Source organism: Garra rufa, chromosome 25, assembly GCF_049309525.1.
Source record: "Garra rufa chromosome 25, GarRuf1.0, whole genome shotgun sequence".
In the NCBI taxonomy this organism is placed as follows: Eukaryota; Metazoa; Chordata; class Actinopteri; order Cypriniformes; family Cyprinidae; genus Garra; species Garra rufa.
In genome coordinates, this window is record NC_133385.1 from 10443134 (window position 1) to 10465457 (window position 22324).

Here is a 22324-nt window from a genome sequence, read left to right on the forward strand (position 1 = left end):
TCCTAAAATATTCTGCTTTATCTGAGGGAACAGTCACCGGCCCGACGGCGGCGTGGAAAGACGAGAGTTTGTGGTGAGATTTGGGACTCTGATGCACTCGAGAAGCATGCAGGCTTTATCTCAGCGTGTGTCATTGAGTATATCCCGCGCATCAGTGGATCTGATGAATGACAGATATATAGAAAATATTCTTATGAAGTTTTCTAGGCCACTTCAGGGGAATCTCGGCCAAAAAGAGAAGAAGAGCTAGAGCTCTATTCCAAAACCTAGTGAACTGGTTTTTAAAGGGCACTACAGACCGATTTTATTGAGCCAAATGTTTTATTTTGAACCTATATCATGATATCTATAGAAATCTTGAGAAAAACAAATAATAAGAATGAGTATAACTATATATTTTTACTCCAAATTTGTGTTATAGCGTCAATAGTTTGAAAATAATAAACTGGTCTGAACTGATTCTTATTGTATTTTATACAGTGATATGTCAATTAGCATTGTAATATAAACATTATCCATATGAAAATAACACGAAGAACACAGATAAACAATATACTGTTAGAATCATGCTGATTCTCATCATGTTTCATCATGCAAAACATTCTTTCTACATTTTATTCAGCTATCCACCTTATTTTCCCGTTAGAGTGGGTGCGGCCATCTGTGAATTTTATGGGTCTGGCTTCCAGTCTCATAAGCGTACAGCTATTTATCCGACACCCCTACTTAACACGATAACGATATTTTACTATTTAAATATCACGGTTATCGTCAATCCTGGTATATCGCGACACCCTTTTTAACGCGATAACGATATTTCATTATTTAAATAAAGTGATTATCGTCAATCCTGGTATATCGCGACACCCCTACTTAACGCGATAACGATATTTCATTATTTAAATATCGCGATTATCGTCAATCCTGGTATATCGCGACACCCCTACTTAACGCAATAACGATATTTCATTATTTAAATAAAGTGATTATCGTCAATCCTGGTATATCGCGACACCCCTACTTAACGCAATAACGATATTTCATTATTTAAATATCACAATTATCGTCAATACTGGTATATCGCGACACCCCTACTTAACGCAATAACGATATTTCATTACTTAAATATCGCGATTATCGTCAATCCTGGTATATCGCGACACCCCTACTTAACGCAATAACGATATTTCATTATTTAAATAAAGTGATTATCGTCAATCCTGGTATATCGCGACACCCCTACTTAACGCGATAACGATATTTCATTATTTAAATATCGCGATTATCGTCAATCCTGGTATATCGCGACACCCCTACTTAACGCAATAACGATATTTCATTATTTAAATAAAGTGATTATCGTCAATCCTGGTATATCGCGACACCCCTACTTAACGCGATAACGATATTTCATTATTTAAATATCACAATTATCGTCAATACTGGTATATCGCGACACCCCTACTTAACGCAATAACGATATTTCATTATTTAAATAAAGTGATTATCGTCAATCCTGGTATATCGCGACACCCCTACTTAACGCGATAACGATATTTCATTATTTAAATAAAGTGATTATCGTCAATCCTGGTATATCGCGACACCCCTACTTAACGCAATAACGATATTTCATTATTTAAATAAAGTGATTATCGTCAATCCTGGTATATCGCGACACCCCTACTTAACGCGATAACGATATTTCATTATTTAAATATCGCGATTATCGTCAATCCTGGTATATCGCGACACCCCTACTTAACGCAATAACGATATTTCATTATTTAAATAAAGTGATTATCGCCAATCCTGGTATATCGCGACATCCCTACTTAACGCAATAACGATATTTCCTTATTTAAATATCACAATTATCGTCAATACTGGTATATCACGACACCCGTAACCAGGGGCGCCGCTCGCAATTTTGGGCCCTATGACAAAATATGAGTTTGGGCCCCCCTACTACAGCAAAGTAGATCTCTGGGGCCCCTAAAGGGCATGGGCCCTTAGAATCGTCCTAACTTACCCCCCCCTTAGTGGCGCCCCTGCCCGTAACACAATAACGATAGTTCATTAGTTAAATATTATGATTATCGTCAATACCACTATATTGTGGTTTTATTTCATTATTTCCTACTTAACACGATAACAATAGTTCATTCGTTAAATATCACAATCATCACCAATACCGGTATATCGTGACAACTCTATATTGTCCAAAATATTAGGTCTGTTATAGTGATAGTATGTTATAAGTAGCTGAAATAAGCATAAATGTCAGGGCATGTCAAAACATCTCAAGGGCCCCAAAATCACCTCAGACCCCATAGGGTTAAGTTTGGAAATGTATTTTCTTGGGCTTTTATGTATATTTTGTACTATTATATTATATCTATCTAACTCTAAATATTTGGGAAAAATAACTCACATAAAAATATGTGTGTGAGTATATATACAGTATATCACAAAACTTAGTACACCCCATTACATTTCAGCAACCATTTTAGTATATCTTCTCAAGGGACAATAATAAAGAAATGAAACTTGGATATATTTTAGAGTAGTGAATGTGCAGCTTCTATAGCAGTATAGATTGATTGTCCCCTGAAAATTACTCAACATACCACCATGCTTGACTGTAGGCAAGACAAAATTTTCTTGGTACTCCTCTCTAGGGCATCGCCACACATGCTGGACACCATCTGAGCCAAACAAGTTTATCTTATAGTCTCATCAGACCACAGGACATGGTTCCAGTAATTAATGCTCTTGGACAGGTTGTCTTCAGCAGACTGTTTGTGGGCTTTCTTGTGAACCAGCTTCAGATGAGGTATGTTCAGAATGTTAAACAACATACTGCTGTTATCTCTTAGGGTGTACTCACTTTTGTTGCCTGCTATTTTGACAATAATGGCTGTAAATTGAGTTAGGACAGTAAATCTATCCTGCTATACAAGCTGCACATTGACTACTCTAAAATATATCCAAGTTTCATTTCTATAGTATTGTCCCTTGAGAAGATAGACTAAAATGGTTGCTGAAATGTGAGGGGTGTACTCACTTTTGTGAGATACTGTATATGTAGAGAGTGAAAGAGAGAGATACTGAAAATATCAATAAAAAAAATTAAACCCAATGTGACCCTGGACCACAAAACCAGTCATAAGGGTCAATTTCTAGGATATACAACTATTTGAAAATCTGAATCTGAGGGTGCAAAATAATCGAAATATTGAGAAAATCGTTGTCCAAACGAAGTTCTTAGCAATGCATAATATTACCAATCAAAAATTAAGCTTTACTATATTTCCAGTGAAACTTACAAAATGTCTTCATGGAACATGATCTTAATTAATACCCTCATATTTTTGGCATAAATTGATTATTTTGACCAATATATATATATATATATATATATATATATATATATATATATATATATTGTTGGCTACTGCTGCAAATATACCCGTACTACTTAAGATTTGTGTTGCTATTAGTGTGTCTATGTAAAGAAGCTGCATGATGGTTTTGATGCTTCCTTAGAAGACAACTGTCTATGTAGGCAGCAGGCAGTAAGGCAGCCCACTAAGTTTGAGAACATAGCTAGTTTTAATAAAAGATTGTGGAGCACTTCAGGAATCCTTCTAAGTAAAAAGACTGTCTGAAAAAGTCTCCTAATGCTCTTCCCACACGACTGGAACAGAAGCTAATGAATATTGATTATTTCTACACGAAATTATGGGATAAGAGATGGATTTCCCGTAGGTGTATGCGCTCAGAGCATCAGCCGTGCATCTGTTGTGAAACGCTGTTTAAAAACCCGGCGTAAACTCCATCGCTCTGACCGCCAGCCGCTGGCCTGCAGCCCACAGCGCGGAAAAGATGTGAAGCGGCCAGCGAATATTGCCAAACAATAAACAGCACGAAATTAATGTGATTTCAAATGCCACGTTTGTCTCTTACAGCCGAACTGATCCGTGAAAATGCTTTTTGTCACGGCACAAAGACAATTTGACAGTATTGATAGAGCACTTTATGAGGATAATCATAATCTGGTTCCTGTTTTTGAAAGGCAATCCGTGAGGCAATTTTCACTTTTTAACAAGTATGAGATTTTATTATATAATCTGCAGTGATCAATAATCACAGAGTGCATGTAAAAGCATCACTGAAGGAAAGGTTCACCCAAAAATGAAATCCTACTATTGCTTTAAATGTGGTGGTGAGTCAAAAACATGTCCAGGTGAGTAGGAGTCCTCTGAGAGCAGGTGTCCGCTCTCAATCCGATCATTTCAGAGGGCAAACACTACAGAAACGATACTGTGACCTCGAATTCACTGCCGTTTAAAACAAAGACATGACTTTGACCAACAGGAATCGGCCAACAAAAAGAAAGCAGGTGAAGCCTCTTACCTCTCGGCAGGGTTTGCCAGGCTGCGTGGTGTTCAGTGTTTTGTGAGAACGGCAGGTGTTCATCATCTGCACAGGTGTTGTGGCCTCTTTCTCTGACAGCAGCAGTGCTCAGCGTTAAATACTGACATCTGGACTATGAGCTAAGCTGATCTTGCTTCTGGTGTCGTTCGTCAACACCACCGTCAGTTTTTGACACTCTTTTTTAAAATAATAACAGCTGAATTTCTCTTCAGTTTGCTAATTAGCTTTAGCAAAAACAAAATTAGCAAGCAGAGCTAACAGCTACTCCACAGAACAATGAACAGCAGATAGAAAACAACCGTTAAATAATACTAAACTAATGCTTAAGATAGATAATATAAATTAAATGTATGCTATACAGCATGGGCTTCAAATGCCAAAATATAGTGCAAAATGTACTAGAAAATACAGTTTGAGAAAATGCAAAATGTAAGTTTTAGATATATATTTTCAACAGTATAATTATATTGACACTGAAAATATATAAATATACCAAAATTTATGAAAAATATATCTGTGAATAAATATTACAAAATCGATTTTAGCTATATGTTTTTTGATCATATTTCATATTAAGTATTTATTTAATATACTGTATTTAGTTTTTTTTATATTTTCAAAACAATTAAATTACTTTAGTTACTAATTTCTTTTTGTGTATGTACCTAATTTTTCATATACTATTTTCAAAATAATCTGAAATTAGAAACAGTTTCTTGCCACTTTGTACTACATTCGAAACACACACACACACACACACACACACACACACACACACACACACACACACACACACACACACACACACACACACACACACACACACACACACAAATATTGAAAATATATTAAAAATGACCAAAAATAAGTGAATAAATAACTACATGAGTAACTAAAACATATGATAAATAATACATCGATGTAAATATATTTAAATTTTTTATTTTAGCTATATATTTTACCTATTTTTTTGAAAAGGATAAGTATCATATTTCATTTTAACATGTATTTATATTTGTAAACTTTTTAAAACAATGGAATTACTTTAGTTACTAATTTCTTTCTTTGTGTATGTAATTTTTCATATATTTTCAAAATATTTTAAGATTGGAAACATTTTCTTGCCACTTTGTACTACATTTGAAATATATATAGGCACGCACACACAGAAAATATATTAATATATAAATGACCAAAATATGTGAATAAATATAAGTAACTAAAATGTATGAAAAAATATATCTATGTAAATATATTTTAATATCAGTTTTAGCTATATATTTTTGCCCATTTATTAAATAAGTATCATATTTCATATTAAGATATACAGCATTTATATTTTTAAAACAATATAATTATGTTAGTTACTAATTTCTTTCTTTGTGTAAGTACTTAATTTAAAATATCATATTTCATATTATTATATACTGTATTTATATTTGTACTTTTTTGAAAACAAATGAATTACTTTATTTACTACTGTCTTTCTTTGTGTATGTACTAAATTTTTCATATATTTCTTTCACAATATTTTAAGACTGGAAACATTTTTGTACTACATTTGCAAAAAAGTGTGTACACACACACACACACACACACACACACACACACACACACACACACACACACACACACACACATGTTGGGTTTACATGTTTTATGGGAACATTCCATAGGCGTAATGGTTTTTATACTGTACAAACCGTACTTTCTATCACCCTACACCTACCCTACACCTAAACCTAGCCCTCACAGGAGATTGTGCATACATTTACTTCATCAAAAAAACTCATTGTGCATGATTTATAAGCCTGTTTCCTCATGGGGACCTGAGAAATGTCCCCACAAGGTCAAAATCTACTGGTATTCCTATCCTTGTGGGGACATTTGGTCCCCACAACGTGATGAATACCAGGTACACACACACACACACACACACACACACACACACACACACACACACACACACACACACACACACAGAAAATCTATTAAAAATGACCAAAAATCTGTGAATAACATAAGTAACTGAAATGTATGAAAAATACATCTATGTAAATATATCTTAAAATAAATTTTAGCTATATTTTTGCCCTATTTAAGAGAAGTATCATATTTCATATTTTATATATAATATTTTCACAATATTTAAGATTGGAAACATTTTCTTGTCACTTTGTATTATATTTGGGGAAATGGCCAAACCAAATTGTGCTAAAAGAGATTATAACAGATACGTAAAGATCTAAATAGATAATGTAAATCACCTAAATTAAATCTCTTAAAAAAAACTCTCCTTTGTAATTAAATAAAATTGTCTCCTTCAATACACCCATTAAAATGGCTGCTGTGATCTTAGCTTTTCAGTTCTCAGGAGGGTTTCTTTCTCTTCCTGTGTGTTAATCTCAGATTACTTCATACAAAGGGACATTCATTAGCAAGTCGGACCAAAGGAAAATGAAGCCTCTGTAGAGCTCAACGAGACGGATCAGTAAAGAAGTGCAGCGCCAATTCAGCTGCTGTCTCACAGCGATCGGACAGACCTATCAGAATAACAGCAAATGCTAAAGCACTTCCAGCTGAATGAGAACAGAAATATTGTTATCAAGAAAAATGTACCTCAGTTCAATAGCGTTATTACACACGTCTCAGAAGTACTTAAGGAAATGAATTAGCTTGATTGAGCTTAGGCTATTATTCCCTGAAAAAAGTCTAGAAGGTTCTCAAAGTTCCAGAGGTGACCTAAGGTTTAAAGTTGGCTTGAAATGTGTAATTTTATTGAGTTAAAACACCAATGCTGGTTTAATATGCACACCGCAGATTTAATTGTACCTCTGTCCCGCTCTCCTCCATCAGATCTGGCCTCTTTACACCCGTTCATTCATCTTGTTCTAGTCACACATTAACATAATATTAACATAATTAACATGCGTGTGTCACTGACCAGAGGGCTGTTAAACATTGTTCACACATCTCCTCTAGCATGTTTGACATTTTAAAGTGCTGAGCGTGTAGCTTACAGCGCAGGTAGAGCTACACACGGTCAGTAATTATGCAACATGCTAGCCTCGGGTACAGGAACTTTGGAGATAATTAATATATTAAAATTGCACTTGCATACTCTACACTACGCCCAAATGATTAGAAAAGAGAATTAAAAGATTAAACTCAGTGGGATTTTAAAAGGATTCCCCTTCAAGACGATTCACAAGGACAAAAATAGCAGCTAATGTTAGCAATAGCACGCTAACATGCTACTTGTATCATTTCTGCTGTATGAACTATGGATACTGGAGCTATATTGAATTTTAAGTGTTTGTGTTCACATAATTTTACTAAAAGTAATCTACAGTTTTGCAATTTACAGCAGTTTGGGGATGTCCTTAAATCTGAATACTGTGTTCTGAAAGTAAATGACATGTAAAATATCAGTAAGCTTAATATATATAAAATCATTATTTATTGGGTACTTTCAATTGGGAGGTGGCTGTCCCAAACCCTAACCTCTAAATTTCAACTCATGAAAATTCTATTGAAACAATCTTTGTATTTTTTTCCATTGATGTTTTTAAAAAGAATCTGAAAAAGAAAATGTGTCTTGGATTTTTCATGTCACTACCGAAACAATGTATGTTTTTGGTTCAATGTAGAGTATCTCACAAAAGTAAGTACACCCCTCACATTTCAGCAACCATTTTTGTCTATCTTCTCAAGGGACAATACTATAGAAATGAAACTTGGATATATTTTAGAGTAGTCAATGTGCAGCTTGTATAGCAGTATAGATTCACTGTCCTAACTCAATTTACAGTCATTATTGTCAAATAGCTGGCAACAAAAGTGAGTACACCCTAAGTGATAACAGCAGTATGTTGTTTAACCATGCAAAGCCACATGTCCTAGTCACCATGTTTTTGTCTGCTTGACAGGACCATACAAAGTTGTGTATCTAGTATTAGAGCAGTTAAAATTAGGTGCTTTAAGTACAATTCTCTCATACTGACTACTGGATGTTCAACATGGCATCTCATGGCAAAGAACTCTCTCTCTCTGAGGATTTGAGAATTAGAATTGTTGCTCTCCACAAAGATGGCCAAGGCTATTAGAGGTTCAGTAACACCCTGAAACCGAGTTACACTACAGTGGCCAGGATCATACAGAGATTTTCCAAGATGGGTTCCATTCGGAACAGGCCTTGCAAGGGTCGATCAACGAGGTTGAGCACTCGTTCTATGCGTCAGGTGCAAAATCTGGCTTAAAAAAAAAACCAGACACATGAGTGCTGCCAGCATTGCTTTCAAGGTTGCAGAAGTAGAAGGTCAGCATGTCAGTGCTCAGACCATACACCGCATACTGCAACAAGTCGGTTAGCATAGGCGTCGTCACAGAAGGAAGCCTCATTTAAAGCTGGTTCACAAGAAAGCCTGCAAACAGTTTTCTGAAGACAACCTGTCCAATAGCATGTATTACTAGAACCATGTCCTGTGGTCTGATGAGACTGTAAGATAAACTTGTTTGGCTCAGATGGTGTCCAGGATGTGTGGCGATGCCCTGGTGAGGAGTACCAAAAAAATTGTGTCTTGCCTACAGTCAAGCATGGTGGTGGTAGCATCACGGTCTGGGGCTGCATGAGTGCTGCTGGTACTGGAGAGCTGCAGTTCATTGAGGGAAACATGGATTTTATTATGTACTGTACATTCTGGAACAGAACATGGTGCCTTCCCTCCAGAAACTAGGCCGAACGGCAGTTTTCCAACATGATATCAATCCCAAACACACCACCAAGATGACAACTGCCTTGCTTAGAAAGCAAAAGATGAAGGTGATGGCGTGGCCAAGTATGTCTACAGACCTGAACCCTATTAAGCATCTGTGGGGCATCCTCAAGCGGAAGGTGGAGAAGCACCATGTGTCTAACGGCCAGCAGCCGTAAGGAGTGGAAGAGGATCCCAGCAACAACCTGTGCAGCTCTGGTCAATTCAATACCCAGGATGATTAAGGCAGTGCCAGATAACAATGATACTAACACAATATATTGACACTTTGGACAAGTTCACTTAGGGTGTACTCACTTTTGTTGCCAGCTTTTTTGACAATAATATCTGTATGTTGAGTAATTTCCAGGTGACAATAAATCTATGCTTTTATACAAGCTGCACATTGACTACTCTAAAATATATCCAAGTCTCATTTCTATAGTATTGTCCCTTGAGAAGATATACTAAAATGGTTGCTGAAATGTGAAGGGTGTACTCACTTTCGTGACATACTGTATAATCAAACTAATGAATTCTTAACTATGAAATCAGTATGATCAACTTTTTGCCTTTTACAAAGAAAAACTGGATTCAAAATACAACAAATCTCATAGAAGCAAAATCTTAATAAGTCAATAAAACCCTTCTAATTAAATTATATATTACAGTGTTTCTGTAGTGACAAATTTGGGAAAAGGGACAAATATTCAAAAACTTTTTTTTTTTAAATATGTGGGGCATTGAAATCGTTTTAAATGAGTGTTTGCTTTTTACTTTCACTTTTGAGATTTGCGATTACACCTGCTCTGTTTATAATACAGAGAGGCAGTACTTACCACACATTTGACAAGATTAGATGTTTGTCAGTGCCAGTGGTGTTCAGGATTTGCAAATCATTTGCCATCGTTCTATCAGTCATCTTTCCTTATTCCGTTTATGTGGTAAGTGTAATTTTATACAGTGTAATATAACAGGCTACAGCTAGAAAGTGGCTAACCATGTCCCTTTAGTGGCTCCATAGAGCACGTTGTTGGTTTTTCCGTGACTTTCCGAATAGGGATTTGCTATTCGGGCACATCCCTATCACTGCATATTTTACAGTAAGTGAGAGTTTAATTCCAAGTCTTCTTTGTATTGACAGGTGGTGGATGTTTAAACTCTTGCTGTTACTGTCAGTGATATTAAAAATCTGTGAGAATAAGCAGGTGAGAATGTGTTAGTGACAGAACGACGGCATGCGTTTCTAATTCAGCTGAGACTTTTGAAGCAAACCCAACCTGCAGGAAATCTCGTTCCTGTCAAGGAGCCATCTTTAAATCCTGTTCATACGCGTATGACGATCAAATAGAAGCTTTTACGATTTTAAAGTGTGCTATTCCGGTGTCTTCTGAAGGGAAATGAGCACCCTTCAAATGAATAATTACACCTTAATCTTCGGTTCTATAGTGAAATCGTGAAACACGCCTGTCAGAGGAAATCAGAAATGAAAACAACATTCGAGAGGGCGAATCTAAGATGTCTGTTTGTATGCGTCAGTCAGCATCCAATAAACCCAAAACAGTTATTTTCTATTCATTAGATAAATTAGTCAGAGTGCCTCATTCTGGAAGTTTCCGGATGATTCTGCATCTCTAAAGAAAACCATCATTTTTGCTGTCTGTCTCTCTTTCCTCTTTCGATAAGTGATTACGGCATTATTTGCAGCTTTTTCCTGCTCTCTATAAAGTTCTCTTGAAAAAGCTATACAGAATTTATAATATAATTTCAGCAGTACCACGGATTTCTGTCCATTTCCTGATATGATCCTGGTCATCTTACCAGCTCTTTGTCCTTCCTTGAGCTGATCAACCGAAACCAGTTTAGGATCAGACAATGATCATGGTTAAAACCGACAGGAGTAATAATCTCCATTAAGCTTCTAATAATAATACAATCTCCCCCATTTTAGTGCTGTTCTTAAAGGATTATTTCACTTCCAGAATAAAAAATCCTGATAATTTACTTACCCGCATGTCATCATCAGTCAAAAAGAAAATAAGGTTTCTGAGGAAAACATTTCAGTATTTTTCTCCATACAACAGGGTGTTTTTGCAATGATGCCATAGAAGAAACATGTTTGGTTCCTCAAAGAACCTTTCAGTGAACAGTTCCTAAAAGAACCATTTTGAAGAACATTTAAAAAATCTAAAGAACTACAAATAACCTTTTCTGCATGTTCAAGGTTCTTTATAGAACTATTGATCCCAGTAAAGAACCTTTATTTTTAAGAGTGTATAGTGAACCTCAAAGGTTCCCAAATGGGTTGAAGGTCCAAATGGTGAAGGTAGTTTCAATGCAGCTTTAAAGAGCGCCACACAATCCCATTCGAGAAATAAGATTCTTATCTATCCAAACGATTGGTCATTTTCTAAAAAAAATTAAAAGTTATATACTTTTTAACCACAAATGCTCGTCTTGCACTAGTCGATAAATAAGACACTTATTCCTTGGCTGGGATCATGTAGAGCCCTTTGAAGCTTCACTGAAAGTGCAATTTGGATCTTCAACCTGTTGGCCACCATTGAAGTCCACTGTATGGAGAAAAATCTTGGAATGTTTTCCTCAAAAACCTTGATTTCTTTTCAACTAAAGAAAGAAAGACATTACATTAACATCTTGGATGCGAACATGCAAAGAAGCTACTTTTCCCTTTAAAAAAAAGGTAAAACAGCGATATAGGATATTTTCATCATACCCTAACTGTCATGAACTGGAATACATGGTTAGAGCTAGACAAGATGGGCATTTGAGGTTAAAAAGTATATAAATTGTAATTCAGTATATAAATGTTTTTTTTTTATAACCAATCGTTTTGCTAGACAAGACCCATCTTTCTCGGTTGGGATCGTTTAGAGCCCTCTTGAAGTTGCATTTAAGCTGCATTTTGGAATTTCAAACTCGGGGGCACCATAGAAGTCCATTACATGAAGAAAAATCCTGAAAACTTCTTTATGGCTGAAGAAAGAAAGACATGAACATCTTGGATGACAAGGGGATGTAAATTTTAGTTCTGGAAGTAAACAATTCCTTTAAGCTCCGTTCACAAATACAGTGATTTTATCGCCGGAGGTCATGAGGTTGCTGTACTGTTGGTTGCTAACAGGCACTGGTTGAGCGTTAATGGGAGCTTCACAACTGTTCATAGTGAAAATCTTATTGATAATGAGATGCGATAAAAATAAGATGTTCTATTTTCACTGTATCTGTTCCAAATCACTGTATGTGTGAACCCTTTTATTCAGAGAAAATAAAAATGTTCTTATTTGTTCTTGTATTCGTACATATAAGTTTACAACTTTCACAGGGTCCTGCATTACCATAATGACTCCGACAGGGACCCAAGAAACCCATTACGATAAAATGACACTGTTTTCTTACCTGCTGGTTAATATTATTTCACATTAACTGCGAGAACGCCAAGAGATTCGCCTGCGGAGCAAAAATAAACAAGGCACATTTTTGGTAAAAAAATCTCCATAGATTGTTTAATACAACATACCATATTTTCAACAATTCAACATCAATAAAATTGTGTTAATAAAAAAAAAAAAGAAAACAAAATGCATATTACCTTTATTGCACAGAACAATTTAAACATTTTTCATACTAGATTTTTTCACCTTTTTAGGTTTCTGTTTTTTCTTTAGTATAAAAGAATATAATGGACCACATTAATGCACATTATCGTCCTGGGCTGAATGTCGGAGAGGGCGGAGGTCATATAAAGATTTATTCGATGTAATAGGATGAAAACAGCAGGTAGACCACAGAGGCAGAGGATCAGAGAAAGATTCAGGTGTGCGTGTGTGTGTGTGCATGTGTCAGATTAACGCTAAAGTGGATCAGCAAGGGTTAAACCATCTGTGCGGCTTCTCCATCTGCAGCCTCAGTCAGCAGCACAAACCACTTAGCGAGGCGAAACCCATCTACACCCCAGCAAAATCCAGTGCATAAACACAGCTCAGTGTCTTTCCATGGAAATCACCTGGATTAAACGCACACTTAAAACACAGCTGGACTGTGGAGCGAATTCATTAAACCGTTGCATTTCGGCACAAAAACCTGCTTCATACTCACTAACCAGTCTCTATCCAGCACTGCGCAACTGTGCTCTCTTTTCGGCGTTAAACATGCCTACTTTCAATTTACTCTCACTTCTTTATTCACAAACTTTGTCTAATCTTATGAAATTACCGCCTGAGCGTTCGTTCTTAGTGAATTCTTGCATGTAGACATCTGTCATCGTAACAAACCAGCACCATTTGAGTCCTTAGATGTGCTGGGTAACTTTAAAACGGTTTCTTTGGGTAGCAACGCTTCATATAATGTAAAGAATAATTGATCTGAGACCATAAGACAAGTCTAAGACTAAGACCGTTAGACAGATGTAAGACCCATGAGACAGATCTGAGAGCATGAGACAGGTGTGAGACCCAACGGCGGCAGCAGGTGAAGGTGATCGAGCGCTGTCGAGCATATTAACACTCTCACCTTTTGATGAAATGATTGATTCAGTTAGGAACTCGCTCGCTTTCGCACATACACGCGATGAGATACGTTCTCGGCGTAGCTTCTCAGGCGAATAAAACTTGGAATGGGTTTGCTATATAAAAATGTGATGCTGCAGTGCCATTAAAACCTGACCAGGCACTACAAAAATGCTCACTGCAGGCTACAGTGATCATTTTTACATAAAAATAAAGCAAAACACACAACGAAAGTCACATAATTACCGCTGCTTTCACTTGCCTAGCCATTAATCCAACAATAAACAACCTGCACTTGTTTATCCAGATGCTTGAGTCATAAAATTCCCTCAGCTTATCAAACAAATGCATTAAAATGCGGAAAGGAATGAGAACCGAACAGCAGAGCGCAGATACAAAGAAAGAAATGTGCTGTGAAAGTTGCGCTATACACATATTTCTCTATGGCAGGAATGGAAATGCAATCTGCTGTTTTCCACATTTTGTTGTTAGACACAATGTAGAAGATGAATTTGGGCTGTTAGGTTTGTTAAATGTGCTTTCACCCCGATTTATCTACTGTTGTTCTGTCATAAAACTAGTAGAAAACAAAAATAAGAATGAACAAACAAACAAAGAGGATGTGGGCAGCAGGACAGCAGGGAGAAGGATGCTCTGCCTTTGCATTCTGGAGGTTGACACAACATTTTAGAGGTTCGGTTTTTCCTTTTTTTCCTTGTTTTTTTATACCCATAAAAATCCACAGGAACTGAAGTGTTTTAAAACAAAATCCTCTCTCAAAGATATTGGTCCCCGTAGGCTGAGTTTAAGCGGCCATCACAGAGGAGTGCGCATGAGGACATTTTCCCCCTCTCATGTTCAATATTGAACAAAAGCACCGCCCCCTGTGCCGCACATCCATCTTTAGAAAAGGGGGAAAACACCCCTCCTCTATGGGGTGCTTGCAGAGCCAGAGGTTGTTCAGGCAGGGAATCTCTTGTTTTTGTCCTTACGAGTCTGTTTTTGAAAGGGTCTTTTGAGCTCCCTGGCTTGGTTATATCATTTTCATGTTAAATTTCCGAGGGGCATCGGCGCCGCCGCTGCTCATCCCAGCGTCCGATTTGCGCGGGACGTATTCTATCTCAATGTTGTGTTTGCTGTTGCCTTTGCCTCTGCTCCAAAGAAAGAGCAGAACAAGGCAGAACAGAACCACACCCAAAAAGGAGATGAAACCCATGGTGGTGGCGATGATTAGCGTCTTAATATCAAACGGGAACGGGACTGTTGCTCTCGTTCCGTTGGCTCCGTTGTCGTTGGGTTGGTTGGAGATAAACGCCAAGGTTTTGTTGGGTTGGTTGGGCCAGTCTGGCGAGTAACTGTGGACGTGTAGGTGGGCCAAAGCGGTGTCGTTTCCACCGGCGTTGCTAGCAATGCACACATAGGTCCCATTGTCCTGAATCTGAGCGTAGCGCACCTCCAAGGTGCCATCCGGGAAAACAGTGAGCCGTCCTATCGTCTTCGTGGTGATGAACTGTTTTTGTGGAGAAAGCCACATGATGACAGGTGTCGGGTCTCCATCTGCCTGGCAAACGAAGTGGACGGTGGTGCCTTCGTCTAAGAACTTCTGCTGTGGTTTCCGATCTCGGATTCTAGACTTGCGACAGGTAAAGTAATTGGGCTGCAGAACATCAGGGAAGTCCTTGAACTCTTTTCCCTGAACGAATTCAGGTGAGGAGCAAGTCGGCTGTTGCCGGTTGAAGTTGAGCCTCCAGCGGCGGCGGAAAACCCAAAGCAGACGGCAATCACAAGCCAGTGGGTTGTCATACAACGCAAGGGTCTCCAGATTCCCCACAGAGTGGAACACAGACTCCTCCAGAGTGGTAAGAGAGTTGCTCGACACATTGAGGACTTTCAGGTAGTTTAGTCCTCTGAAGGAATATGGTTCGATCATGGTCAGTCGACCACCCACCAGGTGGAACTCTTGCAGCCTGAGCAGGTCATGGAGCCTGTTGCCTTCGATCATCTGGATGGGATTGTAGGACATGTTGAGGAAACGAAGATAAACCAGGTGCCGCAAGGCCAAATACGGAATTGACGTCAGGTTTGCGTTGGTGATCGTTAGGGAGGTAAGATTCAATCCGTACAAGCAGTTGGTGGTCATGGTATCCAGATAGGGCCAGTTGGCTATCTCCAGCACTTTGAGACGGTAGAGCCGCTTGAAGCTGTAGTCTCTGATGCTGTTGATGTTGAGGTTTCGCAAGCGCAGCGTAACCAAGCTGTGCAGGTGCGTGAAGGCCTCTGTTGGGACAGAGGTCAGGTTGCACTTTTCTAGTGTGAGCTGCTCCAGGCTGCTGAGGCCGTGAAACGCCCTGTGGGATATGAAGACAAGGTCATTATCCCCAACCTCCAGAGAGCGCAGGTTGTAGAGATCCTGGAACATGTAGTCCAGCAGAATTACGATCTTGTTTTCACTGATGTCCAGCTTTGTTAGGTTACTGAGGCCCGTGAACACTCCCAACTGGATGAGCTTCAGCTTGTTGCTGCGCAGGCCCAGACTCTGCAGGCCGTAGAGGTTGTTAAAGGCCCCGGGCTCGATGGTCGAAATGGTGTTTTCATTGAGCTCCAGCTCTTCCAGCTGCGGGAAGGTGGAGAACTCATCTGGGTTGATGGTTTTGATTCGATTCTTGCTGAGGTCCAGGAGTCGTGTTTCCGACGGGATTCCCTCTGGAACAGACATCAGCTTCTTGCGGTGGCACAAGACCGAACGCTCCTGAGCATTGCACTCGCATCGCGATGGGCAGCCCGTGGCAGAGCCAGACAGCACTGTGCCCAGCATCAAGATTAGAATGGGCTGCCAGCATGCCACCAGGAAGCTGTGCCCACTCACTTCCCCTGCTACCATCCTACCGGTTACCTGCACAGAAGGAGAAGAAGAGAGAAAAAAAGAGTGCTGAGTTATAAAATATAAAATTAAAGGCATCCAAATCAATAAACAATTACACCACACAGTATTGACCAAACTTCCAGTGGGTTATTTTCTTTGGCGAGCAGGATATGGCTCTAAAACATGAGCGAATTGTGTATTGTTGAATACTATTCATTGAAAGAGTGGAGAGGGTAAAAGAGTGATTTACTTTAAGAGTGAAGAGTTTGACTAATATAGCAGAAATCATTTTTCATTTTCAAAGTATCAACTGCATGTTTCATTACACTATAAGCTCATAAAACTACTGTACTAAGGATTGTTGGAGCATTTAGAACTGTGAAAAGGAAGAGCCAATGGCTTGTACTTGCATAACCGTGCGAATTGACACTTTTGGATTCTATCTCCTTTGTTTTGACCCCAGCTAGTTCAACTTCAAAGGCTTTTAACACACACTAGCACTCATGCTAACTGAGCTCAGGGACTTGACTTGGAATCCATTGCAAAGGTTACATCACCATCATAAGATATTTATGAATCCTCTAAACCTCTGGTGCACCTAACACAGCTGAGCAGCAGGTTAGAGGGCTGTTTCTGTGTCCCAACCAGCCTTTTCACTCCCAAATCCTAAGAGTGTTCACACTTCCATGTCTGGGATCTATATGAAACGATGGCACAGAGGCATATGTGTGAATTTATCCACGATTTCAAGGAGAAATCCACTTCACAGCAAGTCAGCAGGTGCGCACATAAAATAGCTAGCATATGCCATCTGCGAGAGACGCCAGAAGACGAGGAATTGGTTTAAGACCGATCTGAAACGCTCTTGCTCTCTGATGAATTACTGAAAGACATGCTGAGCATTGAAATCTGTACACAGAGATTCTAATGCTTCCTGAATCAGCAGAAAACACTGTTTATAACTGCCCTTAATGTGAGGATTAGCTTCTTAGCTTTGGTTTGGTTGAGTCCTCCAGGCACTTAGACCATGATAGTACTCTTTAAAATAACCACAGAAACACAACTACAAGATTTAAAAGTGGAAACTGTTCCACCTTACTTACATAGACATCATTAGAATAGCTTCTGCACAAATAGCACATTTACAATGCCTTGAAATGCTGTCTAGGTAGGCAGCTCACTTGGTTTTGGAACAGAGCTTGCATCTCTAGTGAATTTAAGGTTTTACAGGTTTTTTTTTGGTTTGCTGTCACACTATTCTCTGCCGACCTGTCGTGTCTGTGATTATGGTTTCATAACCACCTACACAGCTCTGGAATACTTCTATTGAGAATATCAAAGAATGTTCATTTCCTGTTCATGTAACACAACATCCCTGTCGCATGATCATAAAAAAAGATGTACAACTTGCATTAGGAAGCCTGACGCCAGCGATGATTGCTTCTACCTTGAAAGACTGGTAAATATTATGCATTGTGATGCTGATATCAGAGACCCCCAACAAGCAAAGTATTTTTTAGTTCGAAGAACTTGTAGAGCTTTTGAAAGCCTTAAAATGGTTCTTTAGGGAATGGCAAATCTTGAAGCACAATGACCATTAAACAGAATCATTGGTGTGCAGAAGAACTTGACCTAAACACAAATACATTGCATATATCTCCAAGATGAGCCTGTTGAAGCTAAAAACAGAAAAGATCTTATTAGCAAATTCCCAAGTGCAAATTAAAAGTAAAGTATTCTCGGATTAATTTGCATATCTATTCAACTCTATTTCGCGAAATAATTTACAGCTATGTGAATAAATATTTATATGGATCTATTTTTTCCATCTTGAAAATTTCTAATTCTAAGGGAATATGTAAAGGAAGTGATTCACAAACATTTCAGAAGAGGCCAATTTGGATTTTTGTTTGTAATTTGCTGATTTGTAATGAATAAACTGCAGTGATCTAACTGTGAGCCCCAGTTGTTCATCAGGATCAATAATGAAGCCACTGAAGGGTTGAGTTTGGCTGGAAGCATTCAGCATGTGGCCCAGAGGCCCTGTGTTAAACCGTTAGCACTGCTGAGGGGAGGCTGGGTTCTGTTCAAAGCAAATTAAGCAGCCTACAGTGTGTGCTGCCAAAACCTGAGAACATATGTAAATGCTCTTCATATGAATCTGACATGAAAGAACTATCACCGCTGTCTGGTCATCAGGCTAGCAACAAGCTGGAACATTATTCAGCTAATGATCTGTCTTTGGAAATCATATCAAGTAGCATTATGCATTATCTCACAGTGAAAATCAGAAAAGAAAGGTCTGTGACCTTCAATCCCCTGTAAAATAATAGAAAGGTAGCATGTAAAGTAATGACGTAAGTGCAATGAGTAGTAATGCAAGTAGTAATGCAATGCAAAGTAATGCAATGAGGTAGTTTGTGCAAGTAAAAGAGAGGCAGAATGTAGAATACGCCGTGAGGTGATGTGGAAACTTAAATTGCAATGCAGTGAGTACACTCTTAAAAATAAAGGTGCTTCACGTGCCACAACCCTTTTTGTCTAAATGGTTCCTTAAAGAACCTTTCTGTTTCACAGAAGTAGTATTTTATGTAGTGAGGTGTGTAAAATGCCGCAGCAATCTATCACGTAAATTAACAGGTAACAAGTAATGCAAATTAAAACAATGTAGTTTGGTAAAATAAAAACGTTTTGCATTAGTGTGTATAGTAACTGTGACTAAAAGTAACGCAGCAAACTATCATGTTAAGTAACAGGTTTAAGTACTGTATATTAAAATGCAGTTTGGTAACAAAAAAGCTTGCTGCATTAGGCCTCAATCACACGCAAATGAACGCATTTTTAGGTCTGAAAACACGAAGCGCACCGCACTGCCTTTTTTGGTAACTTTTAAAAAAGAGCACTGTGCTGCATTTTTTTTAAATGTTGCTAGGCAACGACTAAAACAGCTGTCCTGTCAGTCTAATCAAAGGATTATAGTGCCAGTGCTCTAAAAATTGTTGTTTTTTGCTGTTAAGTAAACTGTCATATTAGCAGAAACCCTAAAAAATACAGCTCTGGGTTACCCGTGACAGACACCAAAAGTTTCTCCTCCAGTATTGCAGTCTCCGGACTTTCTAAGCAACGGTAAACTTTCGTCACCACAACAGAAGGCCCAGCTCTCCATTCATTCTACTGGACAATGGAAAAAACACGAATGACGTCGGGCGTTTTTCTGCTCAGAGTTGCTTTTTTTTCAGAGCGCTCCTGCAAAAACACGAGGTGCCCGGGGCGCATAAGCAGTGCGCAAAACGCTCACTGCCAACAGAAAACAATTAAAAAAAGCGCCTCTAAATGCAAAAATGCATTCTGTCTGATCGGGCCTTAGTGTGTAAAATAACATTGTGGAACTGAAAAGTAACGCAGCAAAGTTCATATATCAAAATCATGTAAGGTACTGTAAATTGAAGTAATGCAGTTTGCACTTATAATAACTTGCTGTATTGGTGTGTAAAGTAACAATTAGATTATGTATATAGAAAATGCAGCAAAATAGTATGTAAAAGGGAGGTAGGATATAAAATAATGCAGTAAAGTAGCAGTGAGGTGTTTAAAGTAACAGTAAACATCACGTAAAGTAACAGATAAGTACTGTAAATCAAAATAGAGCAGTTTGGTAATGCATAAAAACTTGCTGCATCAGTGTGTAAAGTAACACTGACAGTGTGAAAAGTAATGCAAAAAAAACTACTAATACAGTTTGGTAACTTAATAGCTGCATAGTATGTAAAGTAATAGTGGGATTATGTGTATAGAAAATGCAGCAAGCTAGTATGTAAATATGGTAGAGTGTAAAATAATGCAGTGAAGTACATAAAACAGTTTTGTAACAAGCATAAAAACTTGCTGCACTAGTGTGTAACGTAACATTGTGACAGTGTGAAAAGTAATGCAGCAAAGTAGTATGTAAAAGGGAGGTAGGACGTAAAATAATGCAGTAAAGTATGTATTTTTATGTAATGAGGTGTGTAAAGTAACGTAAGGTAACAGGTAACAAGTACTGCAAATTAAAATACTGTAGTTTGGTCACATAAAACATGCTGCATTAGTGTGTAAAGTAACTCAGCAAACCATCATCTAAAGTAACAGGTAACAAGTACTCTAAATTGAAATAATGCAGTTTGGTAACTTATTATAATGCAGTATTGGTGTGTAAAGTAACAATTTGATTATGTTTACAGAAAAAGCAGCAAATTAGTATGTAAAAGGGAGGTAGGATGTAAAATAATGCAGTAAGGTAGTGTGTAAAATAAAATAATGCAGTGAAGTAGCTTGTTTTTTATGCAGTGAGGTGTGTAAAGTAACGTAAAGTGTAAAGTAATTTGGTAACAAAAACATGCTGCATTAGTGTGTAAAGTAACAGTGGAATTAAGTGTATAGAAAACAGCAAACTAGTGTGTAAAAGAAGTAGGATGTAAAATAATGCAGTAAGGTAGCAGAGATGTTAAAATGTTGGTGCAGGGTGTAAAGTGAAGCAGTATGGTAGTGTGTAGCATGTAAGTAACATGGCAAGTTAGTATGTGGAGTAATGCATTAGGCAGTTCCTAATGAACATATCAAGGTTGCATCTTCTCTATTCTGACGTGATTGTATTTCCATCTGTTGCATCATTTACTATTATATATTTATGATACATCTGAATCTATCACAGTAAGACTATGAATTACTGCAGTCATTCCCAGCGGCAACAATCCCACTTAAAGACGACAGCTAAATACCTGAGCAGCAGAATCCTTCTCACATCTGTCACTGCTATAGGAACAGCACGCTAAGAGTCTAATCTAGTTCAGAATCAGTCTGTTCGCTAATCCTGTACACACACACACACACACACACACTCACATGCGTACACAAGGCGTACTAACACACATGCAGGTGCACTTATTTCACCTCGGCTTCATGTAGGTCAGTTCGGCGCACAGACACCTCACAGGACAAACAAAGTTAAACACACACTTGGACGAGAATAACACAACTCCGGCTCATCCGTAAATCAATCTGATTAATTGACTTAACGAAGCTCTGCTGCTACTTTGTAGAGGACTTTGAGTCTTCCAAGTGACTTAAATCTCTGGAATCCGTTCACCAAAACATCAAGTGCAGATTCAATGAAAATGACTCATAATAACCATTATGTATTAATTAGTATTTATGCATTTATTAATGGGTAAAAAAAATCTCCCACAAGGGACAAAAATCACAGAGAGCTCATAGCACATTTGAAAGTAATAAGAATAAATGGAGAACAAATTGCTACAAGTAATTATCACACATTTCTTCTCTAGAATTTTAGAAAAGATCAATAATATCAAAATGTGTTCAGATTTGAGCAAGCCTGCAATTAAGAATTAAAGATCTCAACATCTGAACTCAAATGTTTCTTAACATCCATTGCTTTTATAGCATTGTACTACTAATGTATGTGAATAATTATCTCATTAGAGTTTTAATTGCTCCTTATGACATTTAAAGGTAGGGTAGGTCATTTCGAAAAAGACTAGCTTTGAAAGCATAAGATTCTCCAAAACACATGAATGCGCACAGGCAGACCACAGGCTATCCAAAGCAAAAAAAATGCAATACATTACAATAATAACACCTTCCACTCTCACTCTTTTCATTTTATGGTCCTACGCCTTCCACAGACGATATATATAATAAATTTAGACCACTTGGCGATTCCTATCGGGATGTGGAGA

At 38.0% G+C, this 22324-nt stretch overlaps 2 protein-coding genes across 3 annotated transcripts in view; one reads left to right on the forward strand and one right to left on the reverse strand.

The window, feature by feature from the left end:
- Window positions 1-22324, forward strand: part of LOC141301726 (leucine-rich repeat and immunoglobulin-like domain-containing nogo receptor-interacting protein 1) — a 127599-nt gene that overhangs the window by 24126 nt on the left and 81149 nt on the right. The gene's annotated exons all lie outside the window — the stretch shown is intronic.
- Window positions 12715-16616, reverse strand: lingo1a (leucine rich repeat and Ig domain containing 1a). Its single transcript, XM_073831766.1, has one exon. It carries the CDS (start codon window positions 16602-16604, stop codon window positions 14757-14759), a length of 1848 nt encoding a protein of 615 aa, XP_073687867.1. The 5' UTR covers window positions 16605-16616; the 3' UTR covers window positions 12715-14756.

Bases quoted from the DNA above. Each gene is read 5' to 3' on its own strand.
- lingo1a (XM_073831766.1), bottom strand. From the start codon at position 16,604: ATGGTAGCAGGGGAAGTGAGTGGGCACAGCTTCCTGGTGGCATGCTGG.